We start from the raw sequence: 25,111 nt of genomic DNA on the forward strand, positions 1-25,111 counted from the left end.
CATCTGTCACTCCAATACATTATATTTAGTTGTACGTATTTGGAATGCAGCCTTCCAGGTGTGGTCAGAGACTGAATTTGGGGGACATTGATCCCCAGAACCAACAACAGGTAGGTAGTGTCTACACTCCATAATCCAAATTATATGCAGCCTACCCCTATTCAAGTTACCTCCAATGTCCAAAAATAAACAAATTTGAATTTAATGTGACTTTTGTTCAGCAGAAATCTATATACAGTACTCCGAATTTTTATTAGAGTTCGGCATTTAAAAACTCAAACTTGAATTTATTCCGATTACCCAATGTTATACCTCTTATCTCCTTTCCAGAAAGTATATATATTGAGTTCTTTGAGACAGACCTAATAATTTACATGCTTTACCATGTTTATACATGCCATACATGTTTTCTGAATTTGTCTCTGAAACCTCTCCTGCTTTGCAAGTGGATGCATGTACCAAGCAGTATTCAACATGGGAAAATACAAAATGTTCTGAAAGTAGGAGCATTGTGGTGGAATCCATGGATTTAAAGTTCCTCATAATATACCCTATAACTCTCCTAGTTGACATGATATTTGATCGTCCAACATTACCACCACATCTTTTACACGTCGTTTTTCCTTCTTTGAGGAAATCAGATTGCATCTTGCATCCTATATTCCATTTAAGTTCGTAATTTTTTTCCATGTTTAAGTATCAAGAATTTATTACATTCAACACCAGTTTACCATATGGAGTCCCAAGGTTTTATTAGCTTATACAAAGACTCCTTCCATAGCCAATATTTAAAAAGTAAAAAACCCAAAACAGTGTTAGCCACATTGCGTTATATAACACAATCTGGCTAACATTGCATTAGCCACATTGCGCTAACGTGGTGATGTATTGATGCAATATAATGTGGTAACATATGATGTATTATTCTATAAAAAAAATTTATAGAATAATATATCATATTATAGAATAATTGCGCATCACATTATAGAATAATGCATCATATTTTACAACGAACACACCTGTTTCTGCAGCAAGATGATCGGCAACATGCGACACAAACTGCTCCATCTTCTTATACACGGCTGAACACATGTTCCACTCACAATTTAAGCTCATCTGTTGCTGCACCATTGCAGCCGATATTTTCTTTTTCTTGGTGGGCTTCTTCTTCGGCTCGGCCGACTCACTAGTCTCTGTAGTCTATGTTGATAAACTTAAAGTTAGCTTTTCTAGCTTGATATGGCATTCTGTGGCTTGCCCTCTTTAGCCCCCAATTATGGTACATGACTAGAGTGCAAGTAAAAACACTTTCATTTCCTCCGAGATAAATTAAATACTGTACTGTACTGTATCTTGATAATCACAGTTCCTCTTCCTGAGTATTCTTACATTTTACCTTAAATTAAGATTACTTAATCAGAACTGATGGGACAATATTTCTTTGGAAGCCCATGGGTTATCAAGCCTTCTGATCATTACAAACAGTTATTGTAAAGTAATCGTTACTGTAGTTTCTATTACAAAAAGTACAGCATTAATAAATCTGCCCAAGTTTTATATTATAAACTCAATACTGTGCCCGTAACTTAGCCTACAGATTTAACAGTGAAAAATTAAAGTTTCACTATTGAAACTATAGATTTACTATAAAAAATCAACACAGTACTTGCAACAATTCAAGAGCGCAAATATATACTCACACTTTGGTCTCCTACGGAATTAGCAGCGGGATCGTCAATAGCTTCCTCTTGACTGTTCTCCATAGCATAATATGGAGAGCCTTCAGTATCCATAGAGGACTGTAAGGAAATATTGCTGCCTGCCTCCTCCGTTCTATCCCAGTCTACATCGTTCATCTCACATAACTTCCTCTTTAGAGTCATTTTCCTAGCTGCAAACAATAAAATTAATTGTTACACCAAGTAAAAAAAAAAATTTAAAGGGGTAGAGGCAGTGGCATAGCCAGGTTCTAAACTTAAGGGAAGTAAGAACATAAAAGGGCATAACGGCACAAATAATTTTAATTTCTTTATGCCTTTTATTTTGTATTTAAATCAAAATATGAGAAGGATACAGTTTTAAAGCAAGTACACAATTGTTATTTTGTATTTAAAATCAAAACAATAAAAATGTTTTACAGTAAGCTCATAAATACTGTACAAAATGGGAAATAATAGAAACATGCATGTTATTTAATTATTTTACATATCAAATGTAAAACTAAAATGGAAAACAAAGCAATATGAAAAATGTACAAAGCAACTACAAAAGCCTCTTTTGCCAAGGCCCCTGCAAAGTTATCTATGATTATAATAATCCACCTCAGTAGTCAACTGTCTTTCAATGGGAGCAAAGTTAATCCAGACAATCTATCCTCGTCCATTGTAGAACGAAGACATGATTGGTTGTATCACTAAGTGATTTAGGGTGCACAGCGCTCAGGGTTTGTAGTCCTAAGGGACTACGTGTGTGAAAATTAAGATTAAGGACTTGCCCAATATGCTATGCATGCTAACGGCTGTACAAGAATGTAAGAGCTCTTGTATATATAAATATATAAAAAATTGAAATAAAAAAAAGTGGCGGTGGTGGTGCGGTGGGAGGGGTGAGAGCTGGGGAGCTCCAGTGTTATCAAGATTTTGGGTGGGATAAACAAGACACAGCAGAGTGAAGCAGTGCATAAATGTGTATGAATATCTGCCAAAACAGAAAGAATCTAAACAAGTTACAATAACAATGCAGAAATTGTATTTTTTTTTTTTTTAAGGAAATGGTGTGGGAGCACATGGTCACCAAAACAAAGATGGCTGCCAGCAAGAGGAAGGACAAAATAGAAGAGATTAATTTTGATGGTTTTTGACCAAGAAAAAATATTAGTAGGAATGGTCTTCATGACAGGTTGGCAAAACTAGAGATCACTGTAAGTAATCACGTGGATAAAATAAAGAATTTGACCAGCAGTAATGAAAATTTAAAGTTACATCCATAAAAGGTAAAATGAAGGAATTATACAAAGATAAGAATCACTGGGAAACTAAAGGAAAAGTCCTGTAGGAAGAAAATAGAGTATTGAAGACTCTTGAAGTTAAATCCAAGCCAGATGTTAGTGAATACAATAGGTTAGACAAGGAAATTCAACAGGTAAAAAGAGATTTCATCAGAAAAGATGAAGGAGGTTACACAAGATATAGGAAAAAGCAAGGAGGATATCAAGCTAACCCTATGCACAAATAGCCATAGAGACAGTAATATTAGAAGCAGTTAAGGAAGTGACAGAACAATAACAAGAATCTGAAAGACCTTAACCTACATCTTCCATCAAAGAGCCGACACAAAGTGTACTGCGGATAAACCAACACAACCCAACGAAGCATAAACCAGGACTCTGCCAATATTATGCATGGGGTGTATGCAAATATGGACTATCAAGAAGAGCTAATGGAACTTGTAAATATAAACACCCAAGAAACTACAGAAATGTCCTAAATAGAGGAATGTGTCGCTCTGAAAATAGCAAATTTTTCCACCTAAAACTTCAAATTCACTAAACAAGAAGGAATGTTTTAACAGATTGCCCAGCATTTCATATCAAAGGAACCAAGTGAATAAAATCAAAAGACTGCTATTATGAGTACAGCAACTTAAATTGTCATATTGAAAGTATTACAATATTTCTTGCCCCCACCTTGTCAAGCACAAGATGAAGCTGGAAAAAGTTCAGAGGTATGCCACTAGGCTAGTCCAAGAACTAAGAGGCATGAGTTATGAGGAAAGGCTGTGTGAACTGCACCTCATGTCACTGGAAGACAAGAGCTTGTGGAGACATGATCATCACATTCATAATTCTTAGGGGAATTGACAGGGTAGACAATGATGGATTATTTAACATGGGTGGTACACACACACGAGGACATAGGTGGAAGATGAGTACCTAAATGAGCCACAGAGACATTAGAAAGAACTTTTTCAATGTCAGTGTAGTTAGTAAATGGAATGACATCATTCCACCACATCACTAGGAAGTGATGTGGTGGAGGTTGACTCTTATGCATAGTTTCAAATGAAGATATGAGAGAGAGCTTGAGAAGCTCAGGAATCTGTACACCAGTAGATTGATAGTTGAGACTGGGACCAATGAGCTAAAGCTCAACCTCCCACAAGCACAACTAGGCGAGTACTGGCTGCCTTCCCCCTCCCCCCCCAGTATGAATTATATGTACACTTGTAAACAATTATTATTTATTTTTTTTATTATTATTATTATTATTATTATTATTATTATTATTATTATTATTATTATTATTATTACACCATCACCTAAACGAGTGAATGCGGCCTAAAATATAATGGAAAGATGTTGGCTGCGATTCAAAGTCAGCTCTTCAAACACTTAAAACCCAACATGCAAAATGGATACTAGGAATGTTGTAAAATCTATTATAAAACATCTATTATAAACAACAAAGCAAGAGTTTCAGAGTCTCATTTATATGGATACCATCTCGCATGGCTGTTATCTAGCTTGATGCCATGCACAAGGCAGCTAAAACTGCCTCTGTCCCCATGGCACAGTGGTAAAACACTCACCCGGCACTTCGCGAGCGCTTTGGCCTGGGTTCATATCCTGGCTGGAGAGGATTAACTGAAAGGTGCCAATCCTTAACTGTAGCCTCTATTTACCCAGCAGCGGTCCGTTTAATTACCGCAAGCTACACAAGCTTCACAAAGCTTCCTGGCAATACGTTAGTAATGAATAAATATGATATATTTACTCATTATAATGTTGGTGCTGAATGTACAACACGAAAAAACATAATTTTAATCTGAAAAAGTATCTTTTGATAAAGAAATTAGACGAAAATAAAGAGCTGGTGACGCCAAATCAAGTCGACGATCCAAGCGTCGGTTTGGTTTGGTTGAGTTAGGTTAGGTCAGCCTAACCTATCATATCATATATTTATTTATTTATTTATGCATATACAAGAAGGTACATTGGGAATGTGAGGATACATAATATGGTAATTACAGTCTTGTAAAGCCACTAGTACGCGCAGCGTTTCGAGCAGAATATAATATATATATATATTTATTCATTACTAACGTATTGCCAGGAAGCTTTGTGAAGCTTGTGGTAGCTTGTGGTAGCTTGTGGTAGCTTGTGGTAGCTTGTGGTAATTAGACGGACCCCCCAGCAGTGAATGGGTACCTGGTTGTTAAACAATTTGGTTGGGTCATATTCCAAGGAAAATTAGGATTATTAAGGACCTGCCCAAATTGCCATGTGTGCTAGTGGTTTTACAAAACTAACAACTCTTGTATATTTAAGTAAAAAATAAAACAAAAAACAAAGAAAACTGCATGTGATAAGCCTGAAATTGGGTGGGATATGGGCATTCCAATCTCACAGTATTTTTTTTTTTTTTTTTTTTTTTTTTTTTTTTTGAGATATATACAAGAGTTGTTACATTCTTGTACAGCCACTAGTACGCGTAGCGTTTCGGGCAGGTCCCTGGAATACGATCCCCTGCCGCGAAGAATCGTTTTTTCATCCAAATACACATTTTACTGTTGCGTTAAACAGAGGCTACAGTTAAGGAATTGCGCCCAGTAAATCCTCCCCGGCCAGGATACAAACCCATGACATAGCGCTCGCAGAACGCCAGGCGAGTGTCTTACCACTACACCACGGAGACTATTTCAGGAAATTAGGGATGGCAGAGTAGTCACTGGCACTCAATGGCCAGAAGGTACGAGTATAAAGAGCTATGATATGTCCAGAACCGGGAATTATATGTACGGGGCAGCATAAAACATCCACTAGACAGTGTGACATTGTAATTGCCAGAATTATTTTGGGATATCGACATCTATAACAGGTGACTGCAGGTAATGAATCCCTCCAATGGTGAACATTCCAATTGTAAACTATGTGAACAAGAGCTGGGATATGCTCTCCAACACTATGTCGGTAATTGCCGTTATCAGTGACTTCAGACCAAATGGTATGAGGTACTTTGAGCTCTGTTCATACACTCAGGAATATTGGAAGATGTTCTTGTGCTGTACCCACAATAGCCGGCCAGCCGAGCGGACAGCACGCTGGACACGTGATCCTGTGGTCCTGGGTTTGATCCCGGGCGCCGGCGAGAAACAATGGGCAGATTTTCTTTCACCCTATGCCCTTGTTACCTAGCAGTAAATAGGTACCTGGAAGTTAGTCAGCTGTCACGGGCTGCTTCCTGGGGCAGGGCTCGGGGTGGAGGCCTGGTCGAGGACCGGGCCATGGGGACACTAAAGCCCCGAAATCAACACAAGATAACCTGCCCAGAGTGTGCTAGTGGAGGCTAATAGTTCATCAGCCTACATTTCATGTTCTCTCCTGATTCCATGTATGATTGGCCATCCTGTCAGATGGGGATATTAGATAAACTTATATAGCTAGTTTCTGATCTAGTTATAATATTATATAAAATTCTATATATATATATATATATAGAATATATATACCTTTCATATAGAATAGGGTAGTATACCTATGCTTGTTATTAAAAAAAGTAATTAAATTTACCTGAATTTAACTGCAGGCCACTAATACACTAGCGGCCCAGACGAGGACAGGAAGCCAGCAGCTTGTCAACATTCCCCCCCCCCTAATTAACATAGTGACATTAATTATCATTAAGTACATGAATGGTGTAGTGGACAAAATGTGTATACCCTCACTAGCATTACCATTAAGTCTTATTTATTATTTTCATCAGTTATTGCTCTACGGCTCTTTTTTTACTTAGCCAATAATGGCACTTTAATTACAATATCCATGTCAACAAAAGCCCTTTAACCTTTGTTATTGTTGACATTCGAATTAAATATCATACACAAGTGATCCGAAACTCTGGAATAAAAAATTCTCCAGACAGCTGGTAAATGGTGGTATTTAAATAATAAAACAAAACAAAAACTAGTACAATTCGCCAAAATATACAGAAAGAAACTCAAAAAATAATGTGCATAGAAACCCCCCCTTTTTTGAAAATGCGACACAAAAAGCAAACTGTACCGTTATAGCACCTACCATGCACCTCTCACGCCTCGGACCACCTCGCAGGTATATGGAAAATGGAAAATGTTGCTCGGCTAGCTGCCCCAAAGTCGTATATTTACAGGTAAATAACAAAATAAACAAGATGATAGCGAGGGCGGACAGAGGCCAACTGGGCGCCCGAGGACCAGCTGATCGCTGCCCGGTGTTCGGATCGTTTTCCCGCGGCTTTAACATTTCACGCTCATCGTATATACATCATATTCGAATGGATATTATAATTGTAATTATAATTATATGATTACGTTTTTTATTTATAAGAAGGTACAATGGGTTTGTGGGTTTCCAGAAGATTGGTATTTTTTACATTCTTGCAAAACTAATTCCATCTATCATCATACTATCATGCAAGAGGAGCCACACATCTATGGATCATCCAATAAAATCAGCAGACTTCTAGATGTTACTATTGCTCGGCTTAGACTCGGTTACAAGTATCTCTGGGAATTCTCATTATCTGCTGATGTAGACCTGACCAAATGTAAACTGTGTCAACAAAATTATTCGCACACCCTCCGTCACTATGTGATGGAGTGCGAAAAGATACGTGAATTTAGAGACCATTCAATATCCAATGTTCCAGCGATGTGTCAATATTTCATTCAAAATGATCTGCTACCAGAAATTTTAGCCAAATATCCCCAGTTTGCTAACCGTAGGTAGTAACTAAGTGATTGTAACCTATCCACCGCTGCCCACTGGATGGGGAGCGATGTGCAGGACATAAATTTTGACACTAGCTCTCCACATATGTCAGTTGCTTAATTTAGAACCTGTACTTGAGGTCGATCTCGAACCCATTGTTGATGTGACGACTTATATTGAATTTTGTAACTAGCTCATCAAGATTGTAACTTGCTTAGCTAAATGAATTGTGGGGTTCAGTCCCTGAGCCCATTATGTGCCTCTGTAACCCTTTCCACTACCGCCCACAAGATGGGTATGGGGTGCATAATAAATGAACTAAACTAAATTAACTTGCAAAACTACTAACACGCATAGTGTTTCTGGCAGGATTAGATTCAGGTTCGAAATATATTATTTATTTATTTATTTATTTTATTTATTTATTTATTTATTTATATACAAGAAGGTACATTGGGTTTGTGAGGATACATAGCATGGTATTTACAATCTTGTAAATTGAAATTGAAATAAGTTTATTGAGGTAAAATACACACAAAGGGATGAGGTAGCTCAAGCTATTCTCACCCCGTTGTAATCTTGTAAAGGCACTAGTAAATAAAGTGGCTTATCATAAAAGATAAAAGTGAGAAAGACTTCTGCAGGTAAAATGTTTACAATTTCTAATGAGTTCAAGTTCAACTATGTTTATTGAGACAAGCAAAAAAAATACATCTCAAAGCGATAGAGTACCTTAGGCTATTTCTACCCCTCCTCTACATCAAGTCCCTCAAGGGGCGCACAAATTCAGTGAATACAAAAACACAAATCACAATACAAGACCGTCTCTACACCGCCACACGGGTGCAGCTGGAAGTGTAGTTGTCCTGACCATGGGCGATGACTTATACTTTGAGTGGGGAGTCCGTATAAACAACTGGACCTCTGCCCTTCATATACCGAGCTGTTTGCCTTGCTCCTTGCACTGAAATGTGTACAAGTCTTCAAACTTGATATATTAATTGTAAGTGACTCCTTATCATCCTTAAATGCTCTCAACTCTTTAAGACATAGACACTGCTTTCACAGGGCGGTGAAGTTTCTGTGGGAAGAAAACGTATTACTAAAAGTTGAGTCTAACCGCCTAAGTTGCGCGCGCACCGAGCGGGGTTCTTAAAAACGTGCCCACGGACTCGGCGACCTCTGTTCGCCCCCTCCGCAGTCGCAACACTGCAAAACGCATCCGGGATTCTCCCGGACGCATGCACAGGTTCGAATCCTCGTCACGGCCCTTGTGGATTCGTTCATTTGATGCATTACGTTAGTGTGATCTGTGTGTATAACACACCAAAACAATTTGATGTGGTACACTACTTATGTCCTTATTTCTATAGTTATCAATAAGTTGACACTCTAATACATAATGTTCAACGGTGTGGGCGTGCGGCAATTCAATTTCTTTCTTTATTATGCATCCCCATACCATCCCGTGGGCGGTGGTTTAAAGGATTACATAGGCACATAATCAGTTCAGAAACTGAACCCTCTAGTTCGTTTAGCTAAGCAAATAACAATCTTTTGACGCTAGTTACAAAATTATTAATGTTATATATACATGTACACATACTCATGCATACATGTACATATACATACGTATACATATGTACATACACATACATATTTAATCACCCACACAAATACACACATCAATAATCTTTTGTGTCACAAGTGATTCAAAAAATAAGGCTCACAACAGTCACTATGCAAGGCACTTTACATCTATGATGAGTCGCACAGTATCAAGACTTTACAGTCTTGCTCCACACCCACCCAACTGGGCGGCAGCTTTACAGTCATGTGCATGCATTACCTACAGTAAGCAAATTTTGGATACTTCGCTAAGATTTCGGGCAGCACATCATTATGAATAAAGTACTTACACATTTCTTGGACAATATTGATGGTGTTATCTCTAAATTCCGCGATTTTTTCACATTCCATTATATAATGACGCAAAGTATGCGAATAGTTCAGCTGACAGAGTTAATTTACACTTTCAAATTTCTTTATTCAAATACAAATTTTTATTCAGGTAAAGTACATACATACAAGGTAAGATACAAAAGTTGATGGATTTATAGATAGAGCTAGTACATACAATGCCTAAAGCCACTATTACGCAAAGTGTTTCGGGCAGGAAAAACACTAAGACTAAAACTTAATACTAATTGAGATTAAAGTATAAATTGTGTTGAGAAAAAAAATGGAAAAAGGGGGGGGGGACATAGCAGAAAAAAAACAAAAATACAATTTGGTCAACAAAACAGCATTGTTTAAAATAGAAGACATGGGTTGACATTTTGGGGGTGAGGTAGGATTACATTGAGTTAATTAGGTAGTACTTAGTTTTTATCTGAAATTGGTTGAGAGAGGTACAGTTTTTAACATGATTGGAAAGGTCATTCCACATTCTGGGTCCCTTGATTTGTAGAGCATTTCTAGTTTGATTAAGTCGTACTCTTGGAATATCAAAACTGTATTTGTTTCTTGTGTGGTGCTCATGGGTTCTGTTACAACCTTCTATGAAGCTTTTGAGGTCAGGATTAGCATTACAGTTCAGCGTTTTATATATGTATAATACACATGAGAGAATGTGCAGTGACTTAATATCTAACATAGTCAGAGATTTGAGTTGGGGTACCGAGTGATGTCTGGGACCAGAGTTGGATATTGTACTAATAGCAGCTTTGTGTTGAGTAATTAGAGGACGTAAATGATTTTTGGTAGTAGAACCCAAAGCACAAATACCATAGTTGAGATATGGATAGATGAGGGAGTAATAGAGCGTCACCAGGGCAGGGCGAGGTACATATAATATCTGATCTTAGAAAGAATGCCAACAGTTTTTGAAACTTTTTTTTGATATATTTAGAATGTGTCCCTGGAAATTCAGCTTCTGGTCAATGAGAACGCCAAGGAATTTGACATCTATTTTGTTACAAATTTGGGTATTGTTTATGCTGAGATTTATTTGATTAGAGGATTTATTGCCAAACAGAATACAGAAAGTTTTGTCAATGTTAAGAGTGAGTTTGTTGGCAGTTAGCCAAAGATGGACTTTATTTAGCTCAGTATTTACTGTGGCATTTAGAGCAAGGGGGTCAGGACTGGCGTAAATGAAGGTTGTGTCGTCAGCAAATAGAATTGGTTTGAGGTGTTGGGAGGCATTTGGAAGGTCATTAATGTAGATGAGAAAGAGGAGAGGGCCAAGTATGCTGCCCTGAGGAACACCAATGTTGATGGGTAGGGTGGGAGAAATTGAATTATTCACAGAAACATACTGGAGCCTGTCAGTAAGGTAAGATTTGAGGTATTGCAGGGAGCGTCCTCTGACTCCATAATGATGTAATTTAAGAAGAAGGTTTTGATAGTTGATAGTGTCAAAATGATCTTTTTGATCAAAGTCAATCATTTGTCAAAATGATTTAATGATCAAAATTGCAGATATTATACAGCACATGATGTAAACAATGTATTAACACATAATCACAATATCTCTGTAATTAACTTGAATGTAAGATCTCTAAGCAAACACGTTGATGATGTTAGTGCCTTGATTCAAACTGTTGACAACAAATTCTCTTTTGTTATACTTACTGAAACGTAGTTAAAAGACGATACTACTCAACTCTTTAACATGCCAAACTACTCAGCAATTCACAACTGTCGACCAATTCAGAGAGGTGGTGGTAATGCTCTTTACTACCACCAAGAACTGACATGCTTAAAAGTAATTAAAATTAGAGACCCTTGTGGAGAGTATATCTTTGCCTGTTTCAGAGTCAAGGGTGCTGAGTCTGTCCTGACTGTGGGAGAAGTCTATAGAATTCCTAACACTGATGTGTCCGAATTCAACTCTAACCTTAGAAATCTAATACTAGATAACAGATTGAACAAAAACCATCTAATTATCGCAGGGGACTTTAATATTGACCTCTGCGAGCTTGATAACCCTCCTGCTGTTAGTTTCCTCAACTGTATAAATTCCTGCTTCCTCATACCCTTAATCACTAGACCTACTAGAATCACTGATAGTACTGCCTCTGCTCTTGACCACATCTGGACTAACATAACCGCTTAACGTACTTCAGGGATAATCATTGATAGGACCACAGACCATTACCCCTCATTTCTCCTAACCAACATTAATAAACCGCCTCTAGAGACAAGGAAGATAAGCTTTAGGCTGCACAATGAAACTTCTATAAGCAACTTTATTGCTGCTGCTGCTAATATCAACTGGGAGGCTGAATTATGTGTCAGTGAACATCAATCTAGCAGTGTAAACATTTCTTCAGAAAACTCTGAACATTTATAACTCCCATTGTCCAATGCTAACGAAACAAGTTACAAATAAAAGGTTAAACACTCCATGGCTTACAAAGGGTATACTTAAATCTATTAATAAAAAACATGACCTTGAGAAGAAGTATAGGTTAGGAGTCGTCTCCAAAGAATTTTCAAAGATTTACTCATCCATGCTGTCTAAAATAATTAGAAGAGCCAAAACAACATACTACGAAAAGAAATTTACCAAAATTAAGGGCAACATTAAGAAAGCATGGAGCACTATCTCCCAAATATTAGGATCAGAAAAGATTTTGAATAAATAACCAATTCTCCTATCCAATGACGATGGTGTGCTTTCGGCCTCAAACACTGCTATTGAATTCAATAGGTTCTTTTTATCCATTGGGACCTCCCTTGCTCATGATATTCCATCCTCACTCACTAATATTAAAGACTACCTTACAGGTAACTATCCAGAGTCTCTGTACCTAACTCCCGCTAACTCCTCTGATGTTAATGAGGTAATTCTTTCCCTTAAAACTAAGTCAAGTGCCCTTGCTGAGATACCATCTCTAATTTACAAAAAAGCCTCCAGATTTCTAGCTCCTACCATTGCATTGCTCTTCAACAAATCACTTGAACTCCAAACCTTTCCGGATATTCTAAAAAAAAAAGCGAGAGTAACCCCAGTCCATAAATGTGGTGATCTCACTGATGTCAACAATTACAGACCTATATCAATTCTGCCAACCTTCTCAAAAATATTTGAAAAGCTAATCTACAAGCAGCTTTACTCTTATCTAGCCAAACTCAATATACTTAGTTCTTGCCAATATGGTTTCAGACCCAATAAAAGCACTAACGATGTTCCAAGGGCAGCATACTTGGCCCTCTCCTCTTTTTCATCTACATTAATGACCTTCCAAATGCCTCTCAACACCTCAAACCAATCTTATTTGCTGATGACACAACTTTCATTTTCTCCAGTCCTGACCCTCTTGTCTAAATGCCACTGTAAATACTGAACTAAATAAAGTCCATCTTTGGCTAACTGTTAACAAACTCACCCTTGACATTGACAAAACTTTCTATATTTTGTTTGGTAATAAATCCTCAAATGAAATTAATCTAAGAATAAACAATTTACAAATCAGTAGTAAAGTTGATGGTAAATTCCTTGGTGTCCTCATCGATAACAAGTTGAATTTCCAGGGACACATTCTAAATATAGCAAAAAAAAGTTTCTAAAACTGTTGGCATTCTTTCTAAGATCAGATATTATGTACCTCGCCCTGCCCTGGTGACGCTCTATTACTCTCTCATCTATCCTTACCTCAACTATGGTATTTGTGCTTGGGGTTCTACTACCCAAAATCATTTACGTCCTCTAATTACCCAGCACGAAGCATCTATTAGAACAATATCTAACTCTGGCCCAACAGCACTCGGTACCCTTACTCAAATCTCTCAATATGTTAGATATTAAGTCACTGCACATCCTCTCATGTGTACTCATGTGTGGTTATATTTAAAACTCTGAATTGTAATGTCAATCCTGACCTTGACGTCAGGATCTTCCATGACGTCATGTACTCTTATACTTGACCTTTCATGACGTCATGTGAGTATGCTGACCATCCCTGATGTCTTGTACTTATACTGAACTTCCACGACGTCATGTGCTTATACAAACCTTCCATGACATCCCGTGTCTGTACTGGGCCAGATAACACGCAGGTGGGAGCAGTGTTCACAACATCACTGGGCTTCCACCTGCGTGGTATCTCCTCTTGCTTCCACTCTCTCTCTTGTCTGTTGCTCCGTTTTGTTCGTCAAGTTGTTACTCGCAGGTTGTTCATAGCAGCTTGTGGCCCCGTGCTTGGTTAAATGTGTATTTACAAAACTTTTATATCTTTGGTATTATAATGCATGTCTATTTAAGTTTATAAACACTTAGAATACCTGGCATTGTAATGATTGTTGTGAAGGTGCGTATTGGTCGCCTGTCTTCTGGGGAAGTTGACGTCGTATCGCTTGGAGATTCCAACCTTCCCCCCTCCTCCTCCTCCCCTACGCACCTGCGCACGTATACATGCGGAGGGTGGGGAGAGGGCTTGGTGGGTGAGTAGATAGCGCTCTAGACTCGTTGTCCTAGGAACCGGGGTTCGATCCCCGCACCCGCGGAGACAGATGGGCAGTTTCCTTAACCCTGATGCCCCGTTACCTAGCAGTAAATAGGTACTTGGGAGAGAGAGAGAGAGAGGAGAGAGAGAGAATGAGAGAATGGAGAGAGAGAGAGAGAGAGAGAGAGAGAGAGAGAGAGAGAGAGAGAGAGAGAGAGAGAGAGAGAGAGAGAGAGAGAGAGAGAGAGAGAGAGAGAGAGAAATACCTAATTTCATCTTCATAGTTTCCTACCAAGTGCTTTAAACTCGCTCACTATCCAGTGCGAGTTTATCCTCTGTATCTGTATCTATATCCACGGTATCTGTTATCCACGGTATCTGTATTTTGTGCTACCCAATCTCCCTATATATGTACCTAAGCCATATAACTTTACTATTATAATCATTGATATCATCTTATATCATGGTTGTTATATTGAACAAATATTGCGTGCTACCCAATCTCCCCACATATGTACCTAAGCCATATAACTTTACTATAAAACATTGCTGTCATCTTATATGTGCTATCATTGTGCTTAATGTGCCTACTAATCTGTCATATTATCAATCAAGCAATCAATCAAAGCTATTAATGTGCCTACTAATCTTTGTCAAATTTTCTTACAATGTACCTGTTAAAATTTATAACTTTTGCTAGAAATTACCTACTTAAACAGATAAATCCTTAAATCTGGTCCTTAAATCTGTTTGATTAAGGACCTGCCCGAAACGCTGTGCGTACTTGTGGCTTTACAAGAATGTAAACACATCATACTATGTACTCTCATAAACGAAATGTAACTTCCTGTATATTTATAAATAAAATATATCAATCAACATGGAGGATCTAGCAACTGGTGGCAGCCGTCCCGTCCAGCCTCATATATACAGGAGGTGGGAGCTCATGGCTCACTAATTCCTCTCAAAGTTTCACCCAGTAACGTGACAGTTCCTCTCAGCTCCACCTGCTGCTTCTTTCCAGGACTTCTCAGTCTTAGTGAGTATTGTTATTATTAATATAATGAATTATATAATTATAATTAGCAAGTGTGGTGAAGTAATTTTAAATCGAGCAATAACTAGGCTTCAGCAGCAATGGAAATGTGGTTAAAGTCATCACTTATGTGTTGTTGACTCCCCAGTCATAGCGGCAGCACGTTCACTCATGGCGTTCTATCCTCAGCACGTTCACTCATGGCGTTCTATCCTCAGCACGTTCACTCATGGCGTTCTATCCTCAGCACGCAGGAGATGAGGGTCCAGTTGTGTGTGTTGGTGACGCTGCTGCTCGGCGCTGCCTCCCCGACTCTCTCCGCCCAAGTCGGTAAGTGTGGCAACACTGCCAATGGTCTCCCTCAGTGTACAGCTCTGACAGTATACATGAAGGTGTAGAGCTGACAGTATACATGAAGGTGTAGAGCTGTCAGTATACATGACGGTGTAGAGCTGTCAGTATACATGAAGGTGTAGAGCTGACAGTATACATGAAGGTGTAGAGCTGTCAGTATACATAAAAGTGTAGAGCTGACAGTATACATGAAAGTGTAGAGCTGTCAGTATACATGAAGGTGTAGAGCTGACAGTATACATGAAGGTGTAGAGTTGTCAGTATACATGAAGGTGTAGATCTGACAGTATACATGACGGTGTAGAGCTGACAGTATACATGAAGGTGTAGAGCTGTCAGTATACATGAAAGTGTAGAGCTGTCAGTATACATGAAGGTGTAGATCTGACAGTATACATGAAGGTGTAGATCTGACAGTATACATGACGGTGTAGAGCTGACAGTATACATGAAGGTGTAGAGCTCTGACAGTATACATGAAGGTGTAGAGTTGACAGTATACATGAAAGTGTAGAGCTGACAGTATACATGAACGTGTAGAGCTGACAGTATACATGAAGATGTAGAGCTGATAGTATACATGACGGTGTAGAACTCTGATAGTATACATGAAGGTGTAGAGCCCGGCAAAGCTCCCCCGGGTGCTGCATATCCTCTTTTTTGAGGTCGAGGGTCATTTATATATATATATATATATATATATATATATATATATATATATATATATATATATATATGTCGTACCTAGTAGGCAGAACGCACTTCTCAGCCTACTATGTAAGGCCCGATTTGCCTAATAAGCCAAGTTTTCCTGAATTAATATATTTTCTCTAATTTTTTTCTTATGAAATGATAAAGCTACCCATTTCATTATGTATGAGGTCAATTTAATTTATTGGAGTTAAAATTAACGTAGATATATGACCGAACCTAACCAACCCTACCTAACCTAACCTAACCTATCTTTATAGGTTAGGTTAGGTTAGGCAGTCGAAAAAGTTAGGTTAGGTTAGGTTAGGTAGGTTAGGTAGTCGAAAAAACATTATTTCATGAAAACTTGGCTTATTAGGCAAATCGAGCCTTGCATAGTAGGCTGAGAAGTGCGTTCTGGCTATTAGGTACGACATATATATATATATATATATATATATATATATATATATATATATATATATATATATATATATATATATATATATATATATAGTTTGGCTGCTGCATCTGTGTCACCTTGACGCCCAAGTAAGTAATTATCAAAAGAAGGCACTAAGCAGGAAGTCTATGTAGCACCATCAAATGTGAGGAATAATCATAGGGATTATTAAATATCACTAAGGATGGCAATATGAGAACAGAAACGCATAAGGCGAAAGATATCAAAAGTATCCGATTCACCATGAATTCCATCGAGGGACAAGTGACCTCGAGGGAGGGTCGGAAAGCAAGGCACATGCTCGTCCTGGAAGTCAGGACATTCAACAAGGATATGCACGACTGTTAGAGGGACAATGCAGTTTGGACAATTAGGAGCAGGGTGTCACGCTCCATTAAGTGTCCGTGAGTTAAGCGTGTATGGCCAATACGCAACCTTGCCAGAGCCGTTTCCCATCGCCAGTTACGGTGGTAGGAGGAAGACCACAGGGACACACTACTCTTAAGAGTACTCAGTTTGTAACCAGTAACAGAAGACCAAGAACCCTGCTAATGTTAAGGATGGAGAAATGAATAACTGGGTAAATGTTGGGATAAAGAATATCTTTACAGGAGATAATTCCACCAGGGAATTCATTTCCACGTGATGCATGGGGCAGAGCGAGGAATAGAGCGGAGGGCAGCGTCGAAGGCGGTGTCATGTAAAAAGGAGGAGGGCACGAGGGAGAGGCACCATGGAGAGGTCGGAGAGATTATCACAGATGGTGAATAGTAAGGATGAAGTGAAGGGAGCGAGAGGACAGACCAGAGGCTGACGGACGGGGTCTGGAGGAGGAGGAGACAACCGAGAGGGGCAGTCAGCGACAGCAGGAGGGGAGGGGGCAGAAACCATGGAGTGCACCTCAACAAGAGCAGCAACCGAGTGAGAATCGGGGGGTAAAGAAACCTCCATAGCTGGGACAGGGAGCCCGACCACCGAAATGGGAGGGAACGGAGTGATGGAGTCAGAGGTGGGGGAGAGGAAGAAAGCGATACCTTTTTACCCGCCGTGGAGTAGGAAGGAGAGGAGCCAGGCCAACACCTTTCAGACTCAAAGAGACAGGTTTTCCAGCAAAAATGTACTGGGCGACTGAATCAATTGTCTCAACAGAAGAAGAACGGGAGTGAACAAGAAGATTACTGGGAGGAAGATGGACAACAGCCTGGACAGACAGGTGGCGTGGAGGGCTAAGAGACTGGCGGGAGGGTTGGGAAGAAGGATCGGGGGAAGATGGGAAAGAAGACACAGGAGACATGGTAGACTGGGTAGGAAGGGGGAAAACTCCAGAAGGAAAACCAGGAGGGGGATCCTTCCGGACAGAACGTAAAGGAACAGGGGAGGAGGCGGTGGGCGTGTTCGGGTCTAAGGCCTGGAAACGGTTGTGAGACTGAGTAAGGTGGGAAGGATGAGGAGAGGTAGAACGCAACTCACGAGCATAAGATATGCCAGTGAAAGAGTTGAGACGAAGGGGCTGATGATGATGACCACGAGAGGGTAGAGTGAACGTGTCCACCTGGAGGATAAAATAGCTTTGGGCTTCGAGGATATGTTTAATACCCTCGTGACAGTCTTGTAGGTCCCTAACACCAGTTGCAACATGGTGCAGGAGGAGAACAGTGCCAACACTGGCATTTAACCGAGCGTTTTTGGAGACACGAACAGGGATCTCCCCAATGCAGGACAATGCAGCTAAATGGGTAGGTGCATCCTGAGAAGGAGCAGCGACGACACATGTACCAAGGGGTGGGGATAAAAGTAACAGCCATCTACCGAATCAACAAGGTGTTTATGGAGGGAGAAATCATCAGGATGTGTAGAATCCAGATGGTTGAGATCAAAGTATTTAACCCACATAGCAGGACCAAACAAAGCGTGGTACGTATTAGTATGGGAAGGGATCGTGCAAGTGCGGCTGTGGTGGGGACGGCGTTGAGAACCTCCAGAGAGAGGGGGGTTAAAAGGTGCAGTAGTTACAATGAGAGACGGAGCCATGCCAGGGGATGAGGTAGTCACCACTGGGGGGTTGGGGCTCGACCCTAACACAGATAAGAGAGGGGAGCAGGGGGGGAGGGGGAGCAGGGGGGAGGGGGAGTAGTCTGGTCTGGGCCCAATGTAGCGGGGGCTATAGAGCCCAGTCTTTCATCACAGTCCGACTCAGGGGCCTGGTCGCCCACCCCATGAGCCTGGGTAAGAGAGGTCGTGTCAGTATCCATGTGTCATGTATTTTAAAAAGGTCTGGGGCCTAGAACCAAGGGATACCCCCAACCAGGGCAGCCAGGAAAGCCGCACACGGGCCAATGCAGGAAGGGGTGCATCGTCTCCAGCGGTGCTCCCCCTTTTTAACAGGGGAGTCCTCCTGCTTCGTCCATTCTTCTACACTGGTGCAAAGACCTCATTCTCCCTTTCGCCCCAGCCTGGACACCCAGCCATCCACTTAGGGCAGCCCCTCACGGGCGACCCCTCTAGTGAGCTCACAAGGACCCTACGATTGTGTTCATTCGCATGTACAACTCCCAAAGAGGGACAGGAAAGGCGATGGAGGCAACCCTCACCAGTCCCAGTGAGGTGTACGTGAGCCCCCTCACCATGACAAGGAGACACAATGGAGTGGGGACGGTGGCTCAAAATTGCAACATGTAGCGATAACTCATACATTAAAACTTGTAGCAATAACTGGTATAAATTATAATTTGTGTGTCTTTGATGACAGGTTACGGAGCTGGCGAGATCACTGGGGCACTGGCGGTAAGACAAAAGAGATTCGCATTAGTTCGGGTAGCTCTTGTGTGGTAGTGTGGACCTGCGGCTTTCTCTTCCCTCTAGCATTATCTCTCTCGCTTTGTCTTCTCTGCCTGTATGTTTGTATTTCTGACTGTATGTTTTTATTTCTGCCTGTATGTTTGTATTTCTGCCAGTCTGTTTTTATTTCTGCCTGTCTGTTGCCTATATATTTGTATTTCTGCTTGTCTGTCTGCCTGTCTATTTATATTTCTACTTGTCCGTTGCCTGTATGTTTATATTTCTACCTCTCTGTTGCCTGGATGTTTGTATTTTTATCTGTTGCCTGTCTGTGTCTGCCTATATTTTTCTGCTTCTTTGTATTCTTGCCTGCTTCCTGTAGGCCTGTCTGCTGCCTATATTCCTGTCTGTCTGCTTGCTGTGCTTTTGTGCAAGGAGGAAGGTGAACAGCGTTTCTCAAACTCCAAGGCAATGTTTACTCAATCAGCTGATTGCGACGTCATCCGGGGCACACCGGGAATGGAGAAGTGATTGAAGGCCTCTTAAGGGTGTTTACCTTGTTGAATGTATGGCCCAAGAACAGTGATCACTATTATAAACCCTGCACTAGTGATCACCATTACAAACCCTGCACCAGGGTCAGGTATAATTGTATTCTTCGCCTTAAACAACACTTGAACAGCTTTCTTCATCAACAACATGAAAATCCTTTTTTATTTTGTAAGCTTCCACTGGATTGTCTTTGTCTTGTTCATCTTTATTTCTCAATTTCTATTCCTCAACAACTTTAAACCCATTTTCTGTTTTGAGACCACTAACTTCACGGTTTTTAAATTTTTGAGTCGTTTGCTTCTTTCTCGTTTTATGTATCCTTTTAGGTTATAGAATAGTTTCCTTTACTTAACTTGCTTATGTTACCAGTTTATACTATACCGTAAGGTCTCATTTTTCTCCCCTTCCTTGACCTTCCGTTCCACCTCCATGTTCTCTACTAGTTATGGCAGCTACTGGAAGGTAGTTGTGCTTTCTGGGTTCGAGTCCCACTGGTGGGTGTTGTCCAAAGATTGTTAATCTTCACTTGTGGTTTATGCAAGTATATATATATATATATATATATATATATATATTAAATATGACCGAAAAAGTAAGATTAATAATTCTAACACGAATTTTCTCAATCTTTCGTACATTACGCTTCACTGTTGGAGGTAAATCAAAAATCACTTCTCCAAAATTCATTTTTATTTCTAGTCTGACGCGACACGGGCGCGTTTCGTAAAACTTATTACATTTTCAAAGACTTCACAAATACACAACTGATTAGAACTTACGTATCTCTGATTTTATATGTGTTTACACATCAAGAAGTCAACACCAGCAATCAACAGCCAATTAATGCACAACTATATTCTACCCACCTCAAGACTCCGCTCCAATATAGAAGCATCAAGAAATATGGACCAATAGGCTTTCTACAAACACTTCTATTCAATACCCAGTGTTTCTGTTCTGTCTTGTGTTGATACTTTTAATACCCTATTAATATCCCCTCTTGTTCTGTCTTGTGTTAATGCCACATCTCCCCTCCCACCTCACTCAAATGTAGATATAAAATCAGAGATACGTAAGTTCTAATCAGTTGTGTATTTGTGAAGTCTTTGAAAATGTAATAAGTTTTACGAAACGCGCCCGTGTCGCGTCAGACTAGAAATAAAAATGAATTTTGGAGAAGTGATTTTTGATTTACCTCCAACAGTGAAGCGTAATGTACGAAAGATTGAGAAAATTCGTGTTAGAATTATTAATCTTACTTTTTCGGTCATATTTAATAATATATGTCTACAGGAAAGACTGCTACCAAAATATACTAATATATATATATATATATTTATATATATATATATATATATATATATATATATATATATATATATATATATATATATATATATATATATATATATATATATATATATTTAGTCACCCCCCCCTTTCCCTTCCAAATTACTCGTTTTCTCTGCTTGTTGATCTCTCAACACCATTTTTTGTTCTGTCAACAGTTCTCGCCTGTGGACCCGTGCTCGCACCATGGTGGGTCATGTGTGCGGGAGTCCGCTTGTCCTGCTGGGCTCCTCCACCCGAAGAAGGGCCTGTGTCGATCGCAGCACAAGCTGGGCGTTGAATGCTGCCTTGACCGTGAGTACGATGATTAAAATGTAATTATATGGCTTGAATTTATTCCGAGAACAAAAGCCCGTTCGAAATTGTAACCCCCAAGCTCTAACTGTACTGCTCTCTCTGTTACTGTTTAGTACGGCTCTAAATGACCTGCCTACGGCTGCTATTTACTTTGTAAATGTTACAACAAACTCTTTCCCTTTCCCTCATGCTTCTCCTAAGGGCCTCAAGCTCTTCTTTATGTTGTTTATAATGTCAATGATGTTACCTGGAAGTGCATGCCTGATAAAAGGCAATGCATTTGTTGGTCTCCCATCTGCTTCTTCATTTCCTCTCCTACATGCTATGAACTCACCTTACTCACCGCATGTGCCGCCTTCTTTCCACAGTTCCGGACACCACAAGAAAATGCGGGTCTAAAGGAGGCGAGTGTAATCCCATCGAGGTGTGCGGCAACGGTCCGAGGGACCCCAAGGGAAAGTGCCGTAAGGGGGAAGTATGCTGCATCTTTGTCGTTTAGCTGTGAAAAAGAGCGAAGAAAACTAGAGAACTCTCGGATCATTTTGAAGAAAAATGTATATCTTCTACCTGCGGCCATTGGGACGTCATCTTCTACCTGCGGCCAGGGGGAGACGTGATCTACCTGTGGCCAGGGGGACGTGATCTTCTACCTGTGGCCTGGGGGTCTATATCTTCTAGCTGCGTCCAGGGAGACTTCATCTTCAATATGCATCCTGGGGAGTTCTCATATCCTTGGTGGGTCCTGATACGCTTCAACTTTTAGCTGCGTCCTGGGAGACTTCATCTTATAGCTGTGTCCTTGGGGAAGGACTATTAGGAATTTTATCCTTAATTTAGCTTGGCCCCCATTTAATAATAAAAATTAGCAAGATTAGTTGACATTATCAAAATAAGGTTGTCTAGAAATATGTTATTAAAGATTACATCTAGGTGACACTCTTGATACATAATAAAAATATTAATACAAATACAAAAATGTACTTATTTTCCATTTCTGAATGATATGAAATTTTTCACAATCACAAAAATCCTGCTTGCACCATTAACATATTATAATACTCGTCAGGGAAACAGGTCCAAAACTTATAGATTTAAAATAATGTTTCGCCTACCGGGTAAATTTCCAAATGGCTACTGAACTTCTATGTGACTTGTCATAATCTGGTTATAATATCTCACTGGTCGCTGCTTCGAACCCAATTACATTTACATAACTTTACTGGATCGCGCTCGATGACTTATGTGAGAAATGTGGACTCTCTATGAACAAAGATTGAGAAGGGGAAACTTAGTTAGATCTTTTTGAGGAGCAGACACGCACAGCCAGCCGTCTTCAGTACTCACCTCAAAACCTATTTTGCTGCAAACTATTTTGATGTTAAAAAATTCAATTTAATATGGAATATGAACAGATGTCTAGTACATATTACATTGCTTAAACCACTCAACTACTTTCCTTTATAGTATATCTAAGAGTGTCAAATTAATGTTTGGAGTGTCAAACCCAACACAATATGGCTGAGGCCCCACTATTTAAACTTCTTTTCGTATTCTATGAAATATCACAGGTATTGTTAATGCTTGTAACGTTTATTACAAAAGATAGACATACATTTGATGCTATTTTTCATATTAAAATCTAATTTGAGGCCCAAAAAATATATCTATAAAATCTATAAACAGGTTAGAACTATACAAAGGCAAGCATGCCTTTTTCACCAGTAATCAACTGAATGCCACAGAAAATGGAATCTTTACTTTAGCTACAGAAAACGGAGCAAAGTCAAGGGGGGATGACTGGAATAAACAGTTTCCAACCTGACTCTTCTCGCACATAAACATGTCTTTCTTGACCTCATTTCAAATTATATAGAGTACTGAAAGCTCATTTTCCATAGCAAATATACTAAGGAACTCATTTTACGACTAGAACGCAAACTAGGACCCCTCATTCAGATTCAAAACACAGAATTATTGACTGAACATTTACCCACATTCAAGCACACACAGGACTCTTTAAAGCTATCTTAACTTCTTTAAAACCCTAATATGACCCATCTCACATGCAGATCCTGTTCTATGACTCGCCCTTCATGTCAATGTACCCCACAGTATCATGCAAATTCAAGATAAGGCTTACTACACCTATATATCCAACTTGGTCTTTGTAGGAATCTTGACCCCCCCTTCTTTGCTTGACCCCACTGGGGTAATCATAGGTAGGGGGTCCCTATTGCCGACGTCATGTCACGTGACACCCCCATGACAAATAAGGAAAATTTCACCTGATTGGCCCATGACCCCGAGACAGAAAGAGAATTTTTCTACTCGGCTCCTGATTGGTCAAAAAATCGCGCCCCGTTCTCACCGCTCACCTCTGACCATTACAGGAAATGGAGCTGTGCCCAAGGGCTCCCTGTACTATTCAGTCATAGCCTCATTAAAGTACTCCAAAAACTTCTATATTCGCTTTCAACTGTGTTTCTTGGTTTGAATCTATTGAACATTCACCCTCTGATCCATTCAAAAGTAAGGGCCCCCAAATTGATACCGTAGTACTCTCGTAACACCCCTGGGCCAAATCGTGAATTTTTGCTCATGCCATTAAAATACTCCAAAAACGTTTATATGCCTTTCACCAGTGTATTTTTTGGTTTTCATCTATTGAACATTCATCCTCGGTACCTCCCATAAGTAGGGGACCCCCTTCTTGATGCCTTAGACTCATCTTAAAAGCACGAGAAAAAACAGGTTAGGATAGGGCACCAGTTCCTCAGGTACATCCTGGGTGGTGGGCCCTTGGTACCCCTGGGGGGGAATGGACCACCACCCCACCCAGCCAGGTGCGCGCCCAGACCCAACTGCTTGAAAAAGATTTTCACGATCTGGCCCCCGGGAGTCGAGTCGGCATGGAAGTGCCCAACCGTTTCTGAAAATCAATTCTCCATCTGTCTCCTTTTACACTATTGAGGTTTATCATGGAGGAAGGAACATTATTCTCAGACACATAATACACAACATCCCTAATTACATTATTACAATTGATTATAGATCTTCCAGGCACACCACAAAACTGTTCTTTTGATATAATTTTATCCATTGCAATCCTAAGTCTATTTGCCAACAGTTTCGATACTATTTTATAATCCTGGTTTAGTAAGGAAAGTGGCCGCCAGTTCGTTAGAATATGCAAATCACCCGTTTTAGGTATCATCTTAATAATCCCATGAGATTGCGATATGCTAAGCTTCCTGTGCTGTATGCTATACTGCACCACTTGTACAAAGTCTTTACCAATGACATCCCATAGATAGAAATAAAATTCCGCCTGGAACCCATCACAGCCAGGTGATTTACCTTTCTTTAAACTCTTGACCACACTCCACACTTCC

General features: G+C 39.9%; 2 protein-coding genes across 4 annotated transcripts in view; one reads left to right on the forward strand and one right to left on the reverse strand.

Moving 5' to 3' along the window:
- Hinfp (Histone H4 transcription factor) overlaps positions 1 to 25,111 on the reverse strand; it is a 96,244-nt gene that overhangs the window by 36,285 nt on the left and 34,848 nt on the right. Inside the window, exons 1-3 of one of the 3 annotated variants that reach the window (XM_045765283.2) lie at positions 7,076 to 7,246; positions 1,701 to 1,891; positions 1,020 to 1,200 (exon numbers count right to left, since the gene is read on the reverse strand). In XM_045765283.2, the coding sequence (XP_045621239.1) occupies positions 1,020 to 1,200; positions 1,701 to 1,883 (364 nt within the window). In that variant the 5' untranslated portion in view covers positions 1,884 to 1,891; positions 7,076 to 7,246. Of the gene's footprint in view, positions 1 to 1,019; positions 1,201 to 1,700; positions 1,892 to 6,568; positions 6,588 to 7,075; positions 7,247 to 25,111 lie in introns of those variants that run through there. The other 2 variants (XM_045765285.2, XM_069311307.1) reach the window with 2 other exon arrangements.
- Positions 15,099 to 22,695, forward strand: LOC123772216 (U-scoloptoxin(19)-Sm1a-like). The gene is made up of 5 exons (XM_045765282.2): positions 15,099 to 15,238; positions 15,483 to 15,565; positions 19,492 to 19,526; positions 21,581 to 21,716; positions 22,088 to 22,695. Exons 2-5 carry the CDS (start codon positions 15,493 to 15,495, stop codon positions 22,216 to 22,218), a joined length of 375 nt encoding a protein of 124 aa, XP_045621238.2. The 5' UTR covers positions 15,099 to 15,238; positions 15,483 to 15,492; the 3' UTR covers positions 22,219 to 22,695.

The sequence above is a fragment of the Procambarus clarkii genome, chromosome 69 (assembly GCF_040958095.1).
Source record: "Procambarus clarkii isolate CNS0578487 chromosome 69, FALCON_Pclarkii_2.0, whole genome shotgun sequence".
NCBI lineage: Eukaryota > Metazoa > Arthropoda > Malacostraca > Decapoda > Cambaridae > Procambarus > Procambarus clarkii.